The 16,112-nt window shown below is 35.9% G+C and overlaps 1 protein-coding gene and 1 long non-coding RNA gene across 2 annotated transcripts in view; one reads left to right on the top strand and one right to left on the bottom strand.

The window, feature by feature from the left end:
* Positions 1 to 16,112, top strand: part of LOC111373227 (importin-9) — a 25,481-nt gene that overhangs the window by 8,561 nt on the left and 808 nt on the right. The window contains exons 12-30 of the mRNA XM_022995734.1: positions 1,566 to 1,641; positions 1,815 to 1,945; positions 2,831 to 2,890; positions 3,067 to 3,127; positions 3,278 to 3,342; positions 3,471 to 3,532; positions 3,613 to 3,736; positions 3,841 to 3,898; positions 4,028 to 4,140; positions 6,093 to 6,170; positions 6,271 to 6,333; positions 6,413 to 6,508; positions 6,632 to 6,741; positions 12,371 to 12,560; positions 14,152 to 14,266; positions 15,093 to 15,205; positions 15,285 to 15,362; positions 15,594 to 15,659; positions 15,752 to 15,883. Of these exons, the coding sequence (XP_022851502.1) occupies positions 1,566 to 1,641; positions 1,815 to 1,945; positions 2,831 to 2,890; positions 3,067 to 3,127; positions 3,278 to 3,342; positions 3,471 to 3,532; positions 3,613 to 3,736; positions 3,841 to 3,898; positions 4,028 to 4,140; positions 6,093 to 6,170; positions 6,271 to 6,333; positions 6,413 to 6,508; positions 6,632 to 6,741; positions 12,371 to 12,560; positions 14,152 to 14,266; positions 15,093 to 15,205; positions 15,285 to 15,362; positions 15,594 to 15,659; positions 15,752 to 15,883 (1,791 nt within the window). The remainder of the gene's footprint in view (positions 1 to 1,565; positions 1,642 to 1,814; positions 1,946 to 2,830; positions 2,891 to 3,066; positions 3,128 to 3,277; positions 3,343 to 3,470; positions 3,533 to 3,612; positions 3,737 to 3,840; positions 3,899 to 4,027; positions 4,141 to 6,092; positions 6,171 to 6,270; positions 6,334 to 6,412; positions 6,509 to 6,631; positions 6,742 to 12,370; positions 12,561 to 14,151; positions 14,267 to 15,092; positions 15,206 to 15,284; positions 15,363 to 15,593; positions 15,660 to 15,751; positions 15,884 to 16,112) is intronic.
* LOC111373228 lies at positions 5,254 to 6,085 on the bottom strand. Its single transcript, XR_002698920.1, has 2 exons — positions 5,699 to 6,085; positions 5,254 to 5,627 (listed from the first exon to the last, which is right to left on the bottom strand). It is a non-coding gene; the product is annotated as an uncharacterized LOC111373228 (long non-coding RNA).

Raw genomic sequence — 16,112 nt, 5'->3', positions numbered from 1 at the left:
ATGACCGTGCTTAAATCAGTAACCTTTTGTCTTTGAAGTTCCGTGCGTGTCCACAGCTTCAACCCTTCCATAAAGGTAAAGAGTTTGTCCTTTTCTGACATATCTCGAATATTCAGCATATGCCCTGAGAAGGATTTCACATACTCCCTAATAGAGCCCGTGTGTTTCAGGTTTCGAAGAGCCCGTCGAGCCTGATACTCGACATTTTCCGGGAAAAATTGCGATCTGATCGCTTCCTTGAGGAGATCCCAAGAATCAATTCGAATCCTGTGGGCTTGAATGTCCACATATTTGGTTCGCCACCATAGTTTTGCATCTCCACCCAGATACATGGTAGCTGTGGTTACCTTTTTAGCTTTATCTTCGATCGAAGCTGCTTGAAAGTACTGTTCCATATCAAACAAGAAGTTTTCGACTTCTTTTGCATCACGTGCCCCTCCATAGGTACACAGTTCAGGAATTCTGAGTCTAGGAGTATACTCGTGTGCGGGAGCTTGCCCATTGCCCACCGCACGTTGGAGTACTCGCAATTGAGCTCTCAACGCTTCCATTTGATCCTGCAGATCAGGAATGATTGCAGCAGCTTCTGTCATTGCTGCGCAAGCTCTTTGGCTTTCATCCAATTGGATGTGTAGTCCACGAATTTCAGATTCGGCCATCTCGACTTTTTCCTCGAGACCTTCCATAGCATAGCACAACCTAGTAGTTGTCTCATCAAGTGCATCCACGCGCTGTTTCGTAGTACCCTTCTTTTGAGGCTCTACCACTTCAGTGGTATGTGATGTAATTGGATCCATAGCTTTCTTATCGAGGGTTGTGAGCCGCAGCTCTGATACCAACTTTCACGGGGTGCCTTTCTTCTTGGCACAGAAAGGGACACCGTGCGGCAGTAGTTTGCTCCGCTAGACTACCTTCCGCCTTTTCTCGGTCGCGTCGGGACGAAAGAAAATTTGATTGCAATTTTGTAGAAAGCTTACAATTGAGAATTTGAATACATTGAAAGTAAATTGAACATTGAATGATGAAAACTGAACATTACAATTGATGAAAGCAGAAAATTACAAATGCTGGTGCGGGGGGCGGACACCAGTGAGCTTGAAAGATTTTTGAATGACTAATACCCCCTATAATAGCATTCTGAACAAAAATCCAAGTGACGGGAGTAGACGTTTAAAAGACGAGGAATCATACTAAACGTTTGCCAATATCAGAGCTATTTTACAATTGAAATAACTATTACAATGAAAAGAAAATTACAACTCAAACTTGAAGTAATATTTACAATGTGTGGCCGAAGTTGGGCAAACTGCCGCTGCGATAGTGTCAAGGGGCTAAGTAAAGCTGCGGTCCTTGACACCCCATTTTGAGAATTCTTTTGTGCTGATTGCCATGTTACTGCTTTAGATAAATAAAATGTTGTGTATTGTTTTAATGAGTACCCTTAACACCTGTTGACACATTATTTCTCTTATTATGAAAAAACGCTCTTGATTGCTTGCTATATGTGGTGTGCTTTCGAGCATTTTTTTTCTTTATCATCATTTTGACAAGCAACTACCTTCTAGGTACATACCTGGTCGTTGGATGCTAATCAGTATGTTGCTGATGAGGATGACAACACTTATAGTTGTCGTGTTTCTGGTAAGTGGTTTATGGTGATGTTGTAAAAAAATTGGTTAGTCCCTGGAAGGTGCTGCTGATGGGGATTATATTACTAATGGGTGTCTTGTTCAATTATTCCAATTGGCATTCTCTGTCTTCGAAATGTTCAATTTCAGGTACCTTATCATCTTATCAAATATCATTTCTTGCAGGTGCCCTTCTATTGGAAGAGGTCATCAGTTCATGTGGGTCAGAGGGAATAGAGGCTATAATTGACTCTGCAAAAAGACGAATTAGCGAGTCTCAACAAGGGAAAGACAGTGGTTCTCCAGGCTGGTGGAGAGTAAGTTGAAGAAAGATACAATTACTAAGTGTACAATTTAATCAATTTTCCTTAAATTAGTGCTAATACTTCCTATACGAGATTATACTGTAATGGTCTATGTCATTGTGACATGGTTAACCAATCCTACTCAATTACGAACAACAATACTCCTCACATAATCATGAACAAGTTCTCCACCCTTCAGAAACTGAGATGATTCTCTAATATCTGATGCAACTCTGAATGCCAAACCCCAACTACTATTCACTAACAAAGTAACAAAATGTGGCTTTTCCATATCAATTCTTTGACGTTATAATATAAAGACTTTCTTGCAATGTGTTGCTCAGTTTTTTTATATGAATAGTGTGTTTATCCTGTATCCGATATTGAAACACTTTTTGGCCATATTCCTGGATTCTGGTATTTGAAAATTCCAATATCCTACACTTGGATCCATAACCATGCCTGAGCCTGAGTAATGTTGTTGATTGCCTAACCTCCACTCTCCCCTGTCTTTTGGTGGAGAGAAACATAGTTGCTTCTTGTAATTTCTTTAATGATGATGATCCGGAAACATTGGACTTTAAGGAAAACTCAAATAAACAATGAGCTGGTTTAAAAGTAAAATGGAGGATCTAATTACTGTCCTAAATCTTATGAGAAGCCATTTTTTCTGCTGTATGTTTTCCTGATGTTGGTCTGCCAAAGCGCCTCATGTGACACTAAAAATAATACTAAAGAAACATGTATGACACTTGGAGGAATATAAAAAAAGAAATATTTGAACTTGGCCACTGTGCTTCTTCACCTGTTTAGGCTATTGCAACATCAATTAGAAACTTTTTCTTTTAATTATGTGCTCTTTTTTACTAATTTTTTTCCCAATGAACATGCTCACAGTTACGGGAGGCTACCCTTTTCGCTTTGGCTTCCGTTTCAGAGCAGTTGCTTCAAGCAGAGGTGTGTGGTTCATTGATGATGCTTCATTAATTGGACTTCTTTAAAGATCTTACTCTGAATCTGAGCATTATCGATGGGTTGCTTAGAAAAAAAACATCTTGCTTTACCATTTCTTATGTTGTAAGGAGACTCTTTTGTAAAGAAACTTGAATGGGAATGCTTATTTTCTCTTACAGGTTTCTGCTCTTGGTATAGGAAATATTTTAGAGCAAATTTTAACAGAAGATATGGCAACAGGTGGGCAATGTTCAGTGAGTTGCACTGATATTGTTTGGTGCACACGCATAGACAAGACAGATTTTTTTCCTGGAAAATCAGTTCTATTATATGGATGCTTATATTTTCAATTCAATAAATGATGAGCTTATCCTCCTCTTTATTGTGCAGGAGTACATGAATATCCCTTTCTTTATGCCCGATTGTTTTCATCTGTTGCAAAATTTTCCTCTGTGGTAACTACCAAACAAATTTTCCTCCCTTCCCTGGTGGGCATGTCCCTACACCACACAAAATTATGAAAAGGAAAGAAATTGGTTTGATTTTTGGTAAATCTTCTTATTTGGCTCCATACTATGTGCAGATCAAACATAAAGTAACTGAACATTTCCTCTATGCTGCTATTAAGTCAGTTGGCATGGATGTGTGAGTGCCAAATTTAGAATGATTCTTTCTGTTACTTCAAACTATTGGAAATATAACTTGTTGATTGTTTCTTTTTTCAGACCCCCACCAGTGAAAGTTGGTGCCTGTCGAGCTCTTTCCCAGCTCCTACCTGACGCGGACAGAGGATTTCTTCATTCTCACGTGTTGGATTTATTTTCTTCACTTACAGAGCTTCTTAACAATGTAACTTCCACCTCAACAAATTATCCCTTATCATGTCTTTTTAGTTAATATAATTTTCATTTTTATCGTTGAATATAAGTCACTGATTGCTTCTTGTTTCATAGGCATCTGATGAAACCATGCATCTTGTTCTTGAAACCCTACAAGTAACTGTGAAGGCTGGTTAGTATCAATGTGACTGGAAAAATTATCGTACAACTTCATTTCGATGTTGAGCTGGCTCTGAGTTTTGTTTGCTAATGATATTTTCCAACTCCATAAGAGCTTTATTTTTGTGTGTGTGTAATATAGGTCATGAATTATCAGCTTCGATAGAGCCAATAATCTCTCCTATTATCCTTAATATGTGGGCATCACATGTCTCAGATCCTTTCATAAGCATTGATGCTCTAGAGGTTCTTGAGGTGAGTATTTCAAATGTCCTGTCTTTTTTTTTTTTTTGGGTATTCTGTCCTTTAAAGAATAGTAGGTGATAATTAGTGTGACAACATGTTGCAATGGTAAGGACCGTGACATGATTTGGGACTAACTTCTCTCTCTTCTTTTAAACTTTTATTTGATTTATTTCTATTTGTTTTACTTTATGATACAGTTTCATGTCTGATGTGAATCCACGTAGTAATAGTAGTATCGAAACGTACAAAAGATTGAATCACAACCCAATAAAGCTAAAATCCCGGTGATGTCGTATGCAATATAGGAATTATCGCAGAATGGGAAAGGGTAGAGAAGAGGAGAAAGAAGGGGGAAAAGAGAGAAGAAAAGGGAGAGGGAAGACAGAAATAGGGAAGAAATCAATTATTTCATTATATCAAGCTTGTCTAAATTATATTGCATAGACCTTTTTATATAGGGTTTGAACTAACGCTAATTGAAGTAGGAAAGTACTCTAAATAAATCACTAATTTTGCCCTTGTTTGAGCGCCAGTTTAGAGGGGAAAATGAATTTTTGAATAGTGTATTGATGAGAAATGTGTGGTTAAAGAATAAGAAAAAGTTTTTGATTGGCCTATTATATTATTTTATTGAAGAATGTGTGATTGAAATGATGTCAGATCACTGTTGAAGATTGTATTTTGGTGGAAACATGAGGCTCAAACAAGGGCTATGTTTCCTAAAATATGTATTAAAATTGAAAATTAAATATAATAATATCCATTCTCATTCTCCATCACCCAATTTGAAGCTTGACCCAATAATTTATTGAATCAAGGAACCAAAGTTATGAGAGAACTTGACCCATTAATTACAAAAATTATGAACATTGCTATGAGTTTGTTGAGCGTTGCAACGATAAAATCTTGGATAAGTTCGAAATTAAGTTCACTGAAGAACAACAAAAATGCAAATCTGGCTTTATTAATTCTCTCAATAATTGGTTCTCTTTACAATGAACATAATGAATTCTATTTATAGGAATCCATAAAAACCTAATTAAAATGGAATTATATAAAAAAAGATATCATAAAAAGAGTTCTACCAAAAATATACTTCTAGGAAAAATTTGAAAAAATGCATCCAGAAAATTAACTGTATGATTGCATGGTTATAACTCCCATGACTGCATAGAACAACAAAAATTCCATTTTTTTGTATTGAGAATAGTACATGTGATAGCATCTCGTTTTTATACTATAGCTTCCAATTTTTTTCTTGATTCCAATGCATCCAACTTGTTTCAACCTTCATGTCCAACATGAAACTTGGTGTTTGGCTTGTTAACTTCAAACTCTTGGCCTCTGTAACTTGAACAAGTAAATGCATATCTTCATTGATCATATTTGCTCGCGATCTTGTCAGTTGAGTTGGATCTTTGTAAGTTTGTTGTCTTCCATGGATTCTATCAATGTCTAATCTTGATTGGTCAGAACGACATTGCTCTACCCTTTTCCTGTGGAAAAATACCAATAAGTTTAACTTGTCTTGTCATGTAGATAAAATCATCAAACACAATACACATACCATGTGCTTCTCCTTCTGTTTTTACACTTGTGTTTCAACCATTTCTATTAAATTATTTCTTTGGATTTACACTTTGAGTCACTCATGAAAATACTGTTACTTATCCCCTCATTTTCTTGACTGTTTTCCAAATGTGTGATGGGATTAGTTGTGGCTGAAAAATATTTTTCTTGGATGGAAGTAGTTTATGATTGTTATATTTATGATGCTCCTTTTAAGCCCGAGTTATGTATGCCACTTGTTGTCATACATCTCTTTGAGTGCTTGGGGTTTCTCATGATAGACAAAATACTGGAAGTTCCTGGAACTGAAAAATGTCTTGCTGTACTTTTCTTGACAGTATTGTTTATAACTTGACAATATTGATTACTTCTTTGTTTGCTATTCTTTTCAGGCAATAAAAAATGTTCCGGGTTGTATTCATGCTCTGGTTTCTCGAGTTTTACCTTATATTGCTCCAATTCTCAGTAATGTATGCTCTAAAAAGTTCGTCCATTTGAATAATATTGTGAACAATTCTTAGCAGTTAAATTTAGTTTTCTGTTTCTGATGATGCTGTTGGTATTTTTCAGCCTCTCCAACAACCAGACGGTTTAGTTTCTGGTTCACTGGATCTTGTGACAATGCTATTGAAGGTGAGCTCACTTGTCAAGTTGCTATGCTTCCTACGTTCATCATCATGGTTGGTGACACCATATTATTATGTTTTTCCAGAATGCTTCTATTGAGGTTGTAAAAGCAGTATATGAAGTTTCCTTTGATCCTGTCATTAGGATAATCCTTCAGAGTGACGATCATAGTGAAATGCAGGTTCTTTTGATTTTTTCTTACCCTATAGTCTCCTTTAGCTGTTGCTATCTTTCGTGTGCTCTTTTTTGGATTATACTTGCTAATTTTGAAATAACTCATCAGTTTTATGTTCATATTGACCAGAATGCAACACAATGCTTAGCTGCTCTTGTGTCTGGTGGCAAACAAGATTTACTTTCTTGGTGTGGTGATCCTGGCTTTACAATGAGAAGTCTGCTTGATGTAGCTTCAAGGTGATTTTCATTATACTTTTAGAACCTTGTAAATATCATATACTTTGTTAGAAAAAACTTAGCAAATACTACGCCATGGACTTCTGTGAAGTTTAATGGTGTTTCTGACATGGTGTATGAAGTACAGAACATAAAATTGCAATTTACACAATGCTTTTCCCTAATTATTGTGTCGTGCGTATTTCTGGCTTAATTATTGAAACATACAAAGTTTTGCTTATGCTTAGATCAACCTTAGTTATGCCAGCTTGGACATTGACCAAAAATTTAATGTGATTTTAGTGGGTGAATTTCTTCGCGTCATTTTTAAGAAACTATTATGTAATCCTCCGAATTCTAGAAACTCGATGTGTTACCAAATATGAATTTCTTACCGTGCTTAAAAAATAAATTTCAATATAATGATGTATTCAATAAAATTTGAACAACTTTTAATAAAAGATAAATTTGATTTAATAAAATGTGCGGAACATTTTGGAATCATATCTTTCATCAAAACATTAATAAAAACTAGTTCTAACATGCAATAAAACTAGGACTAATTAAAAATTATAAGGTTACTTCAAAACTAATCAAATTTAGCAAATAAGGTACTTCATGACGAGAATCTGTTGGTCTGGCACATCCGCCCATCCACCTCCGTCTAGTATGTTAATTTTTACTTGAAATTTGTAAATAAAGAGGGATGAGTACATTCATATCAAACATTATATTATGCATAAATTCTTACCAAAATAAAATAAGAATTATCGTACCTTGAAAAATGATAATTTTAGCAAGTGCCGCAAAATAATGTGAAGGTTAACTGATACGTGAATGTACACCTTAAAATGTATTATGATTTCTCTTGAAGAAGTAATTAAATTCATATATAACGATATATTGGAAAAGATGTGGAAAAACTACTAATAGCAATAAGCACCTCACCTCAAACTATTAATAGGGATTTTTGCTGAAATTTGTAAGTATGAAACAAAAGTTAAAGAATGGGTTTTGTGGCTAACATATGTGCATGCCGTTGGTATTTATAGGTAAACTTAGGTAGTTTGATTAGGATTAGAATTGTATCATAACCAATTAGTTATTATCCTAGATTATGTAGATAATGAATAATTAATTACTTCAATTTTATTAAATATCAAATACATACAATACTCACACGACGTGTCGAAACATGAATGGTTTACCTAAATTGATTAGTAATTAAATTCTAACTAAACAACAAACTTAAATCCTAATTCAATCGTAAGACTGTGTGGTGATAAGCCTAATTAGTTGAAGATAAATATAATGTATTTATATTGTCAACTTTCAAAACATCCTAGTTAAATTGAATTTGTTGTGATTAATATCAATGTCCTAGTCAAATTGAATAACTTTAATTGAATTTGTTGTGATTAATATCAACGTCCTAGTCAAATTGAATAGTCTTAATTGGATTTGTGATAGTTTATATTAACATCTTAGTCAAATTGAATAACTATCACCTTAATTGAATATGTGATAATATCATTAATCATGTTTATAGCTATCTTTTTCAAAAACTATATTGGTTGAAAAACCATGAAGGAAAGGAATTTTATTTATTTTCACTTTGATCCCTCAACTATTAATGAGAAATCATATAGATGCAAATTGACTATTAGGCATAATAAATTGACTTGCACAAAGACTTACTAGACGTAACATTTCTATCAATTAGCAAATAAATTATATGCAACACAACACATGGAGGAACCAGCGAGGAGAGATTTCTAGCTCACTAAAGAAGAGAGCATGTATTTACTCTCTAGTCAGGTGCTGTGCCAGTGAACATCAGGCCATATTGCTACCCGTATAGTCAAAAAATGAGATTGAAAAGTTAGTACAAGAAATGCTATGTACAGGTATAATCAAGCCATGAGCTTGGTGTTGTTGGTCAAAAAAGACAAGGGTGGATGTTTTGTGTGGATTATCAGTATTGTACAAAGCAACGATACTTCATTTCAACTCCAGTCATAGAAGAGTTGTTGGATGAATTGTACGGCACCACCATTTTCTTCAAGTGAGACTTGAAGGTATGATACCATCATATTCATTTGTCATCGAAGGACATTCCTAAAATGGCTTTCTGGACCCACAAAGGGCACTATTGAGTTTTTGGTTATGCCCTTCGACTTAACCAACGCCAGCCACTTCTAGGCTTTGATGAACGAAATTTTTAAGGAGTAGTTAAGGAGGTCCATCCTTGTTTTCTTTTACGATATTCTCATATATAGTCGGGATGTGGAGAAATATCGAGGGCATTTGAGGTGTCTTACAAATTTTGGAGAAAAATCAACTGTACCTAAATGGGAAGAAATACATATTTGGACAGCAGGAGGTTGAGTATCTATGGCATATTATATCATGATAGGGAGTGGCAGTTGACATGGTAAAAATTAAGGTAATGGTGGATTGGCCGAGTCCATATTCTCTTCTAGAACTTCACGGGGTCTTGGGATTGACCGGGTAATATAGATGGTTTGTGAAGGATTATGGTAAACTTGCCTGGTCTGCAATGTAGAGATTAAAGAACAACTTTTATTGGGACGAGGTAGTGGAGCAAGCTTTTAAGGAATTAAAAGAGAGAATGATATCGCTTTTGGCCTTTGATCTTTTAGATTTTAATTGTCGTCGAGATAGACGTAGGGGTGTCAAAAAGGCTCGATGGCTCGAAAAAAGCCCGAGCTGCCCCGGCTCGTTGCTCGGAGCAATCGAGCCGAGGCTCGGGCCGAGCCCCATTTTGGAGACATGGACCGAGCCCGAGCCGGCCCGCGAGCTTTTATTAAAAAAAAAAAAAAAAAAAAAAGAGGCAGCAAGGTAGAATTCTGCCTGGCTTTTTAAAGGGCAAGAAAAAAAAATTGAGCTTGCCCGGCTCAGCCCGAGTTGAAATTTGTTGGCTGAGAAAAAGCTCAACCATTTTAACTAAGCTGAACTCGAGCCTAAATGGCTCGTTGACATCCCTGTATAGATGCTTCAGGGTATGTATTAGGAGCGGTGTTGATGCAACATCAGCGACCCATTGCTTTTTATAGTCATGCGCTTAATCTGAAGGGTCGCGAGAAATCAGTGTATGAAAGAGAATTAATGACTATAGTGTTCGTGGTACAGATATGACATTATCAATTGGGTCACCATTTCATTATTCGGATATATTAGAGAGGTTTGAAGTTTTTATTGGAGCAGCGATTAATACTGGAGTACCAAAAGTAGATGATGAAGCTCATGGAATATCAATTTGAAATCTAATATAAGCAGGGTCTGGAGAACATAATGGCTGATGCCCTTTAACAGGTTACCCATTCAACAGCATTGATGGCTATAACTCTTCTTGGAATAGTACATTTGAGGCTGCTGGCGAAAAAAGTGGATGAGGATACAACATTACAGAGACCCTATGGGCTCTATTTTATCCAAAATGCATTTTTCTCTCTATCTTTTTATTCACACATTCTCTAATAAAACAATATTATGCTTAAACCCAAATATTTTTCTTTTAAACAACACATTCTTCAAAAAATCACTTTTTCAAATTATATTTTTCCCCTAAAACACATTTTAATGGGCCCAAACAGGGTAGGAAATCATTAGGTGACTAGACTAGGATTCTTTAGACGGGTCAGATTACTCGATGAATGAAGGGCAATTGTTGTACAAAGAGAGGGTGATCCTACCAATGTGTTTGGCGTTAGTACCGCTAGAAATCCAGGAGGGTCAGGATGGCGGCCCGGGAAGATATTTAGGGTTCTTGAAGTCCTATAAGAGAATTACCTCTAATGTGTATTGGGTGGTCATGAAGAAGGATTTCCATTGTTATGTTAAGAATTGCTCCATATGCCAACAGAATAAGTATGTAGCTCTGTCACCTGGGGGTCGTTACAACCATTGACCATATTGAACCAAGTATGGGAAGATATCGCCATGGATTTCGTGGAGGGCTTACCAAAATCAGGAGGCTGGGATACCATACTTGTAGTAGTGTACAGATTGAGTAAATGTGCATATTTTGTAGCATTGAAACATCCTTTTTCAGCAGCCGCAATAGCGAGAATTTTTGTGAGAGAGATTGTCTGCGTCCATAGGATACCTGTATGCGATTGTGTCTGAGGGATAAAATCTTCATGAGCTGATTTTGGGAAGAGTTGTTTAGGCTGTAGGCACGAAACTATGCCGTAGCACGACTTATCATTCGCAATCAGATTGGCAGTCTGAGGGAGTCAACCGAACCTTGGAAACTTATCTCTGCTGTTTTGCTTCTTCCAAACCTAAAACTTGTGTAAGATGGCTATCGTGGGCAGAGCTATGGTATAATGTCTTACCACACTTCATCTAAAATTACCCCTTTCCAAATTCTATACAGGAGGGAACCTTTGATGTTAGTATGGTAAGGTTTGAGAAGGCTGAACTCCAGTTTTCCATGGGGAAACAATAGCTAGTAGAGAGGGATTAGATGTTGGAAGAATTACGAGCGCAATTGCACTCAGTCTCACATGAAGCGGACGGCAGGCACTAAGAAAAGAGACTTCCAGTTCAACGTCTGGGATTTGTTTTACCTTAATACGGCCCTACTGTCGTAAGGAACTGTCAGCACGGCCAAATGAAAAGTTGGCTCCTAGATTTTAAGGACCATTTGCAGTCGAGAAGAGGGTGGGTTTGGTGGCTTACAAATTAACATTTTCCTCAATTTGTAACATTCATCCCATCTGTCATGTATCTCAACTACGTGAGGCCGAAGGAAATCTGCAATTGGTGATAGATATTCCGAGTCACTTGAATGAGGAACTGGAAATGGTAGCAGACTGAAAGCAATTTTAGGGGTTCGACCAGGGAAGGGAAACATGGCAGGAGCATTGAAGTGCACTGATCCAGCGGAAAGGTTTACCACCAGTAGAGGCCACATGGGAACCTTATGATTTGCTGAAACAACAATTTCCAGATTTTCACCTTGAGGACAAGGTGAGTTTCGTGGGGGGAGTAATGATAGACCCCCTTTCCAATTTAAATATGTTAGACGCAAGAAAATGTCAAGGGCAGAAAAAGAAGATCATGAGGGAGTAACCAACCAGCACATGGATACAGGAGAAATAGTTGAGAAGGTGGTTACAGAGCCATGGGAATATAAGCAAGCAGGAGGGAAGAATAGAGGCACACTGGAAAAATAGGAAGTCTGAGGGGAGAGCCTGGACCTCTTGAGAGTCCAATCATCACTTTTATCTCCTGTTATTTACAATTTAGTAGATTATGTTAGGGTGCTATCCTACCATTTCAATTCCTTACAGAAATCCTCTATTACAGAAATCCATTTCGCTATTTTGCCGACTTTATCCTATTCTATATCTTCGTCTTCATGGTATCTTTGATTCTGTGTGTTGGTCTGCACTGTCAACAGGGACATCTGTTTTTGCTTTTGAATTCTGTTGTGCACCATACATTAGTATAATTTCTGTTTCTTATGAATTGTTAATTTTGAAGCGGATGCCAGTTGTTTGCAGTATGATAGTTCTTACAAAAATTGACGTAAACATGAACTCATCAAACAGTATTATCTGCTAGGTATTAAAGTTCTGTAACTTTTCTTTCTAACTTGTTTAATATAATTTACATGCAGGCTTTTAGACCCTGATTTAGAAAGCTCTGGATCACTTTTCGTTGGTAGCTACATCTTACAACTTATATTACATCTTCCTTCACAAATGGCACAGCATATCAGAGACCTTGTTGCTGCTCTTATTAGACGCATGCAGTCTTCTCAAATTTCTGGACTGAAAAGTTCATTGCTTCTCATTTTTGCTAGATTGGTATTGCTTTCATTCATTCTCTTTTATTTGAAAATGTTATTGATAGATTTATCATGAATGTCACTGATGCAGGATCAAACAACACAATTATTGAGAAAGGAAATAGATCGAATAAGAAGAGATTATAGGAAGAACGATAAAAGAATCAACAGATAGGAAGAGAGAAATAGAAGAAAGTAGGAAGAGCCACAAGCCACCAAAGTTTTATTCAATCATCCATTGTCAATTACATGGCAAATGAGATTTAAATAACAAAATGAAACCCTAAAGAGAAAGGGCCAAGCCCATTACATAAGTCCATAAATAATAGCCCAACTAAAATAAACAAAACAAAAGTCCAACTAAAATAAAACAAATATAGGTGAATGATGTCCTCATCAGTTACCTTATGACCCTATGTAAGATTTACCTGTATTTGCTCGTCTTTTACAATAAATTTGGACAATGATGTCTATATTCCTCACATTGCTGTTACCTGTACATGGCAGTTTCCAGTGTATACACAAATTTGTATAACATGAAGATTTCGCATTTACTATGTCAATAGCACTGTGACTTCCATGAATGAACCCAATGATTATGTATGTCTAAATGTCTGGGGTTGGCAATCTAAATAACTTTTCTTCATTTTCTATTTAAGACAAATAAAGCAAACTGCCATATGTTTATTGTGTAATGATCATGCATTTTAGCAGGTTCATTAATTTGTTTTCTTTGGATTGAATCTATAGTTTTCAAATCTGAATCAAGAATTGAAACCCCGCTTCATTGAATGGTAAATCAAATCAAATAGTAAGTTCTATTCAAAGTTTTCATAAACGTTTTAAGAAAAGATATTATGTTTTTAAAAAAATCTTATTGACCAATAATTTATGTTGGGTTTCAAGTTTTTCCGTCAATCATATTACCGTTCTGCTTTACGTTCATAGTTGTGTACAATATCCTTTTTTACATTCTATAGAATGTGCACTAAATGAAACCTTGCCCTATTTGTAGGTGAATCATGAGATTGAAGTAACTTTTAATTTGAACAATGTGTAGAAAGAAGAAAAATGTAGGACCTTCTCCATTCGGAATGGTGGAAAACCTTTCTAATTCCATAAAGCCTTTAATAGTGGTGGATTTTAGTATGGCGTCCGAGTGAAATGGTATTTTTAGTTGTGGTACCCAAAAAATAACTGAAAGGTATTTTGTGGTGGTTAAGAATATGGAATCGCAATTGGATAATCCCCAAATAATAGAATTATGCTTTAGCAAGTGGACATTCAATCTTTCTAGCCAGGGGGTCCAAAAAACAACTTGTTGACCTTATTGAAATTAACTATAATTTAGAAGGCTTCACAAATGATTTCTGTCCAGCATATTTTGGCTGTTTAGTGTTGAGTTGCACTAATTGAATCTGTCATGTGAATGATAAGATTCTCTGCTAGCATTGATTCTAGAGAAAAATGCCTGCGTGACATGAATAAGTTATGGATGTTTATTCAAACTGTACGATTTCTGATCCTAAATCATTTGCATTGCTTTCTTCCCTTTAACTGAACATATTTGTGCCATGATAAAACTGAAAGTATGTTTCTTCTCTATACAGGTCCATATGAGTGTCCCACACATTGAACAATTTATTGATCTGCTGGTCTCGATCCCAGCTGAAGGCCATATAAACTCCTTTGCTTATCTAATGTTTGAATGGACTAGGCAACAAGGCAAGTGTACTTAGTTCTTTATTGGGTTTGGTAAAGAGTTAATGTAAGAACGACTACATATACTTTCAAATTGTAACATTTCTATTTCATTGTTACTTTTCCTGGTTTTGTCTACTATGCATATGAGGTTTGCGTTGTCTTTACATATTTTATGATGTTTTTGTATCCATGGTGTATCAAATTTTATCAAATGCTCTTCATGTGTCAAATAAATCTTTAATCGCTTGTACATGTTTGCAACTCGACCTATTCTGATTCAGCTCTCTTTGGAGTGTGGGGGATGGGAGGAAGTGAGGCTTAATATTATAGATAAAATGGCAGGTTTTTTGATCTGAAGAATTTAATGCTGAATTCATCTGGATGCGGAATATAATTTATTTTCTATCCCTCTGTCCCTTGCATCTATGCTCACTTCTGCTCGACTAGGATTTCTCTCATTATGATGTGCGGTAAAAAAAAAAAAAAAAAAGAGCATATAGACAAGTAGAACTTAAGTATCTTTTTAATCACTTTTTGGTTTTTCCAAATTATGTCAAGTGCATGCTATACTGCTCTGAGAAATCAATTGGACTACACAAATCAATCACCTTGTATACTGGGGAACAAAGTGCTGATAATGTGTCTGAATTTGGTGGCTTCAGTGAACCATGTAATATCTCTATTGTTTTGTCCTGTCATTGTTGTGGTGCTAGTATAGAATATTAGCATACTGTTGCAAATATTTCTTCCACATTGTTATTGCTTTCATGGGCTTTTTAGCATAATCTGCAATATTCATTTATTTTCCGTAGCAATCAACCAATAATCTTAATGCAAATAAATTCAGGTGAAATCCAGGGTGCTTACCAAATAAAAGTAACCACCACAGCTCTAGCTTTATTGATATCAAGTAGACATGCGGAATTAGGAAATGTCACTGTCCAAGGACATCTGATTAAGGTTTGTTTCTATTGTCATCCCACCATGCATGAATAGCATCTGTGGATAGAACTAAATCCATATAATGTAAAATTTGTAGACTGCTGTGGGTATAACCACCCGTTCAAGAGCTAGAGAAGTTCCAGATCAGTGGACTTTGGAGCCACTTCCTACAAAGGTACATCTATCTGATTGTTGTCTTCCAAGGGATGCTTTCTGGTTAAATTGGTTCCACCCAACGATATTCATAATGCCGACATCATATCATTTCCTATTCTTAGTATAATATGATCATGCAGCTGTTTAGGTTCTGTTATCTCTTGTTTTTTCCGAAGAAAATGAAAGTGGAATATATATATTCAATAACATTTGATATCTGCTGATTCTTGTTATTTTCTCGACATGATAGATAATGACCATATTGGCAGACACTTTAATTGAAATCCAAGAACAAGTCGTAGCTGGTGAAGATGAGGTAGTTATGGTCCCTTTGGCATTTGTACTATAAAGTATAAAGATAGCAATTTGGTGTCAGAGTTATGAGCTTTTGACACTTCACTGTTGCAGGATACTGATTGGGAGGAAGTAGATACTGAGGATGCTGAAACAGACCAAGATTTATTATATTCAGCTAGTGCTAAATTACATGGCAGACCTACGTATGAATATCTTGATGCCATGGCAAAGGCTTTCGATGAGGTTTGACAATTCACCGAACATTTATTATTGTATCTCTTCCAGGACAGGACCTTTTATCATTGTTCTTAGAGTATGTTTGGCTAAGCATGAAAAGCTTACTTATAAGTAAATAAACAAGATTAATAATATTCTAATTGTCAAAGTTAGAAATAAGTTACTATTCTAATGATGATGAGGTAAGAATAACATTATTATTATTATTATTATTATTATTATTTTATATATATAT

Source organism: Olea europaea, unplaced genomic scaffold (genome assembly GCF_002742605.1).
Source record: "Olea europaea var. sylvestris unplaced genomic scaffold, O_europaea_v1 scaffold1085, whole genome shotgun sequence".
Lineage (NCBI taxonomy): Eukaryota > Viridiplantae > Streptophyta > Magnoliopsida > Lamiales > Oleaceae > Olea > Olea europaea.
Note: the sequence above shows the minus strand (reverse complement) of the source record. Positions and strands in the feature narration are given on the sequence as shown.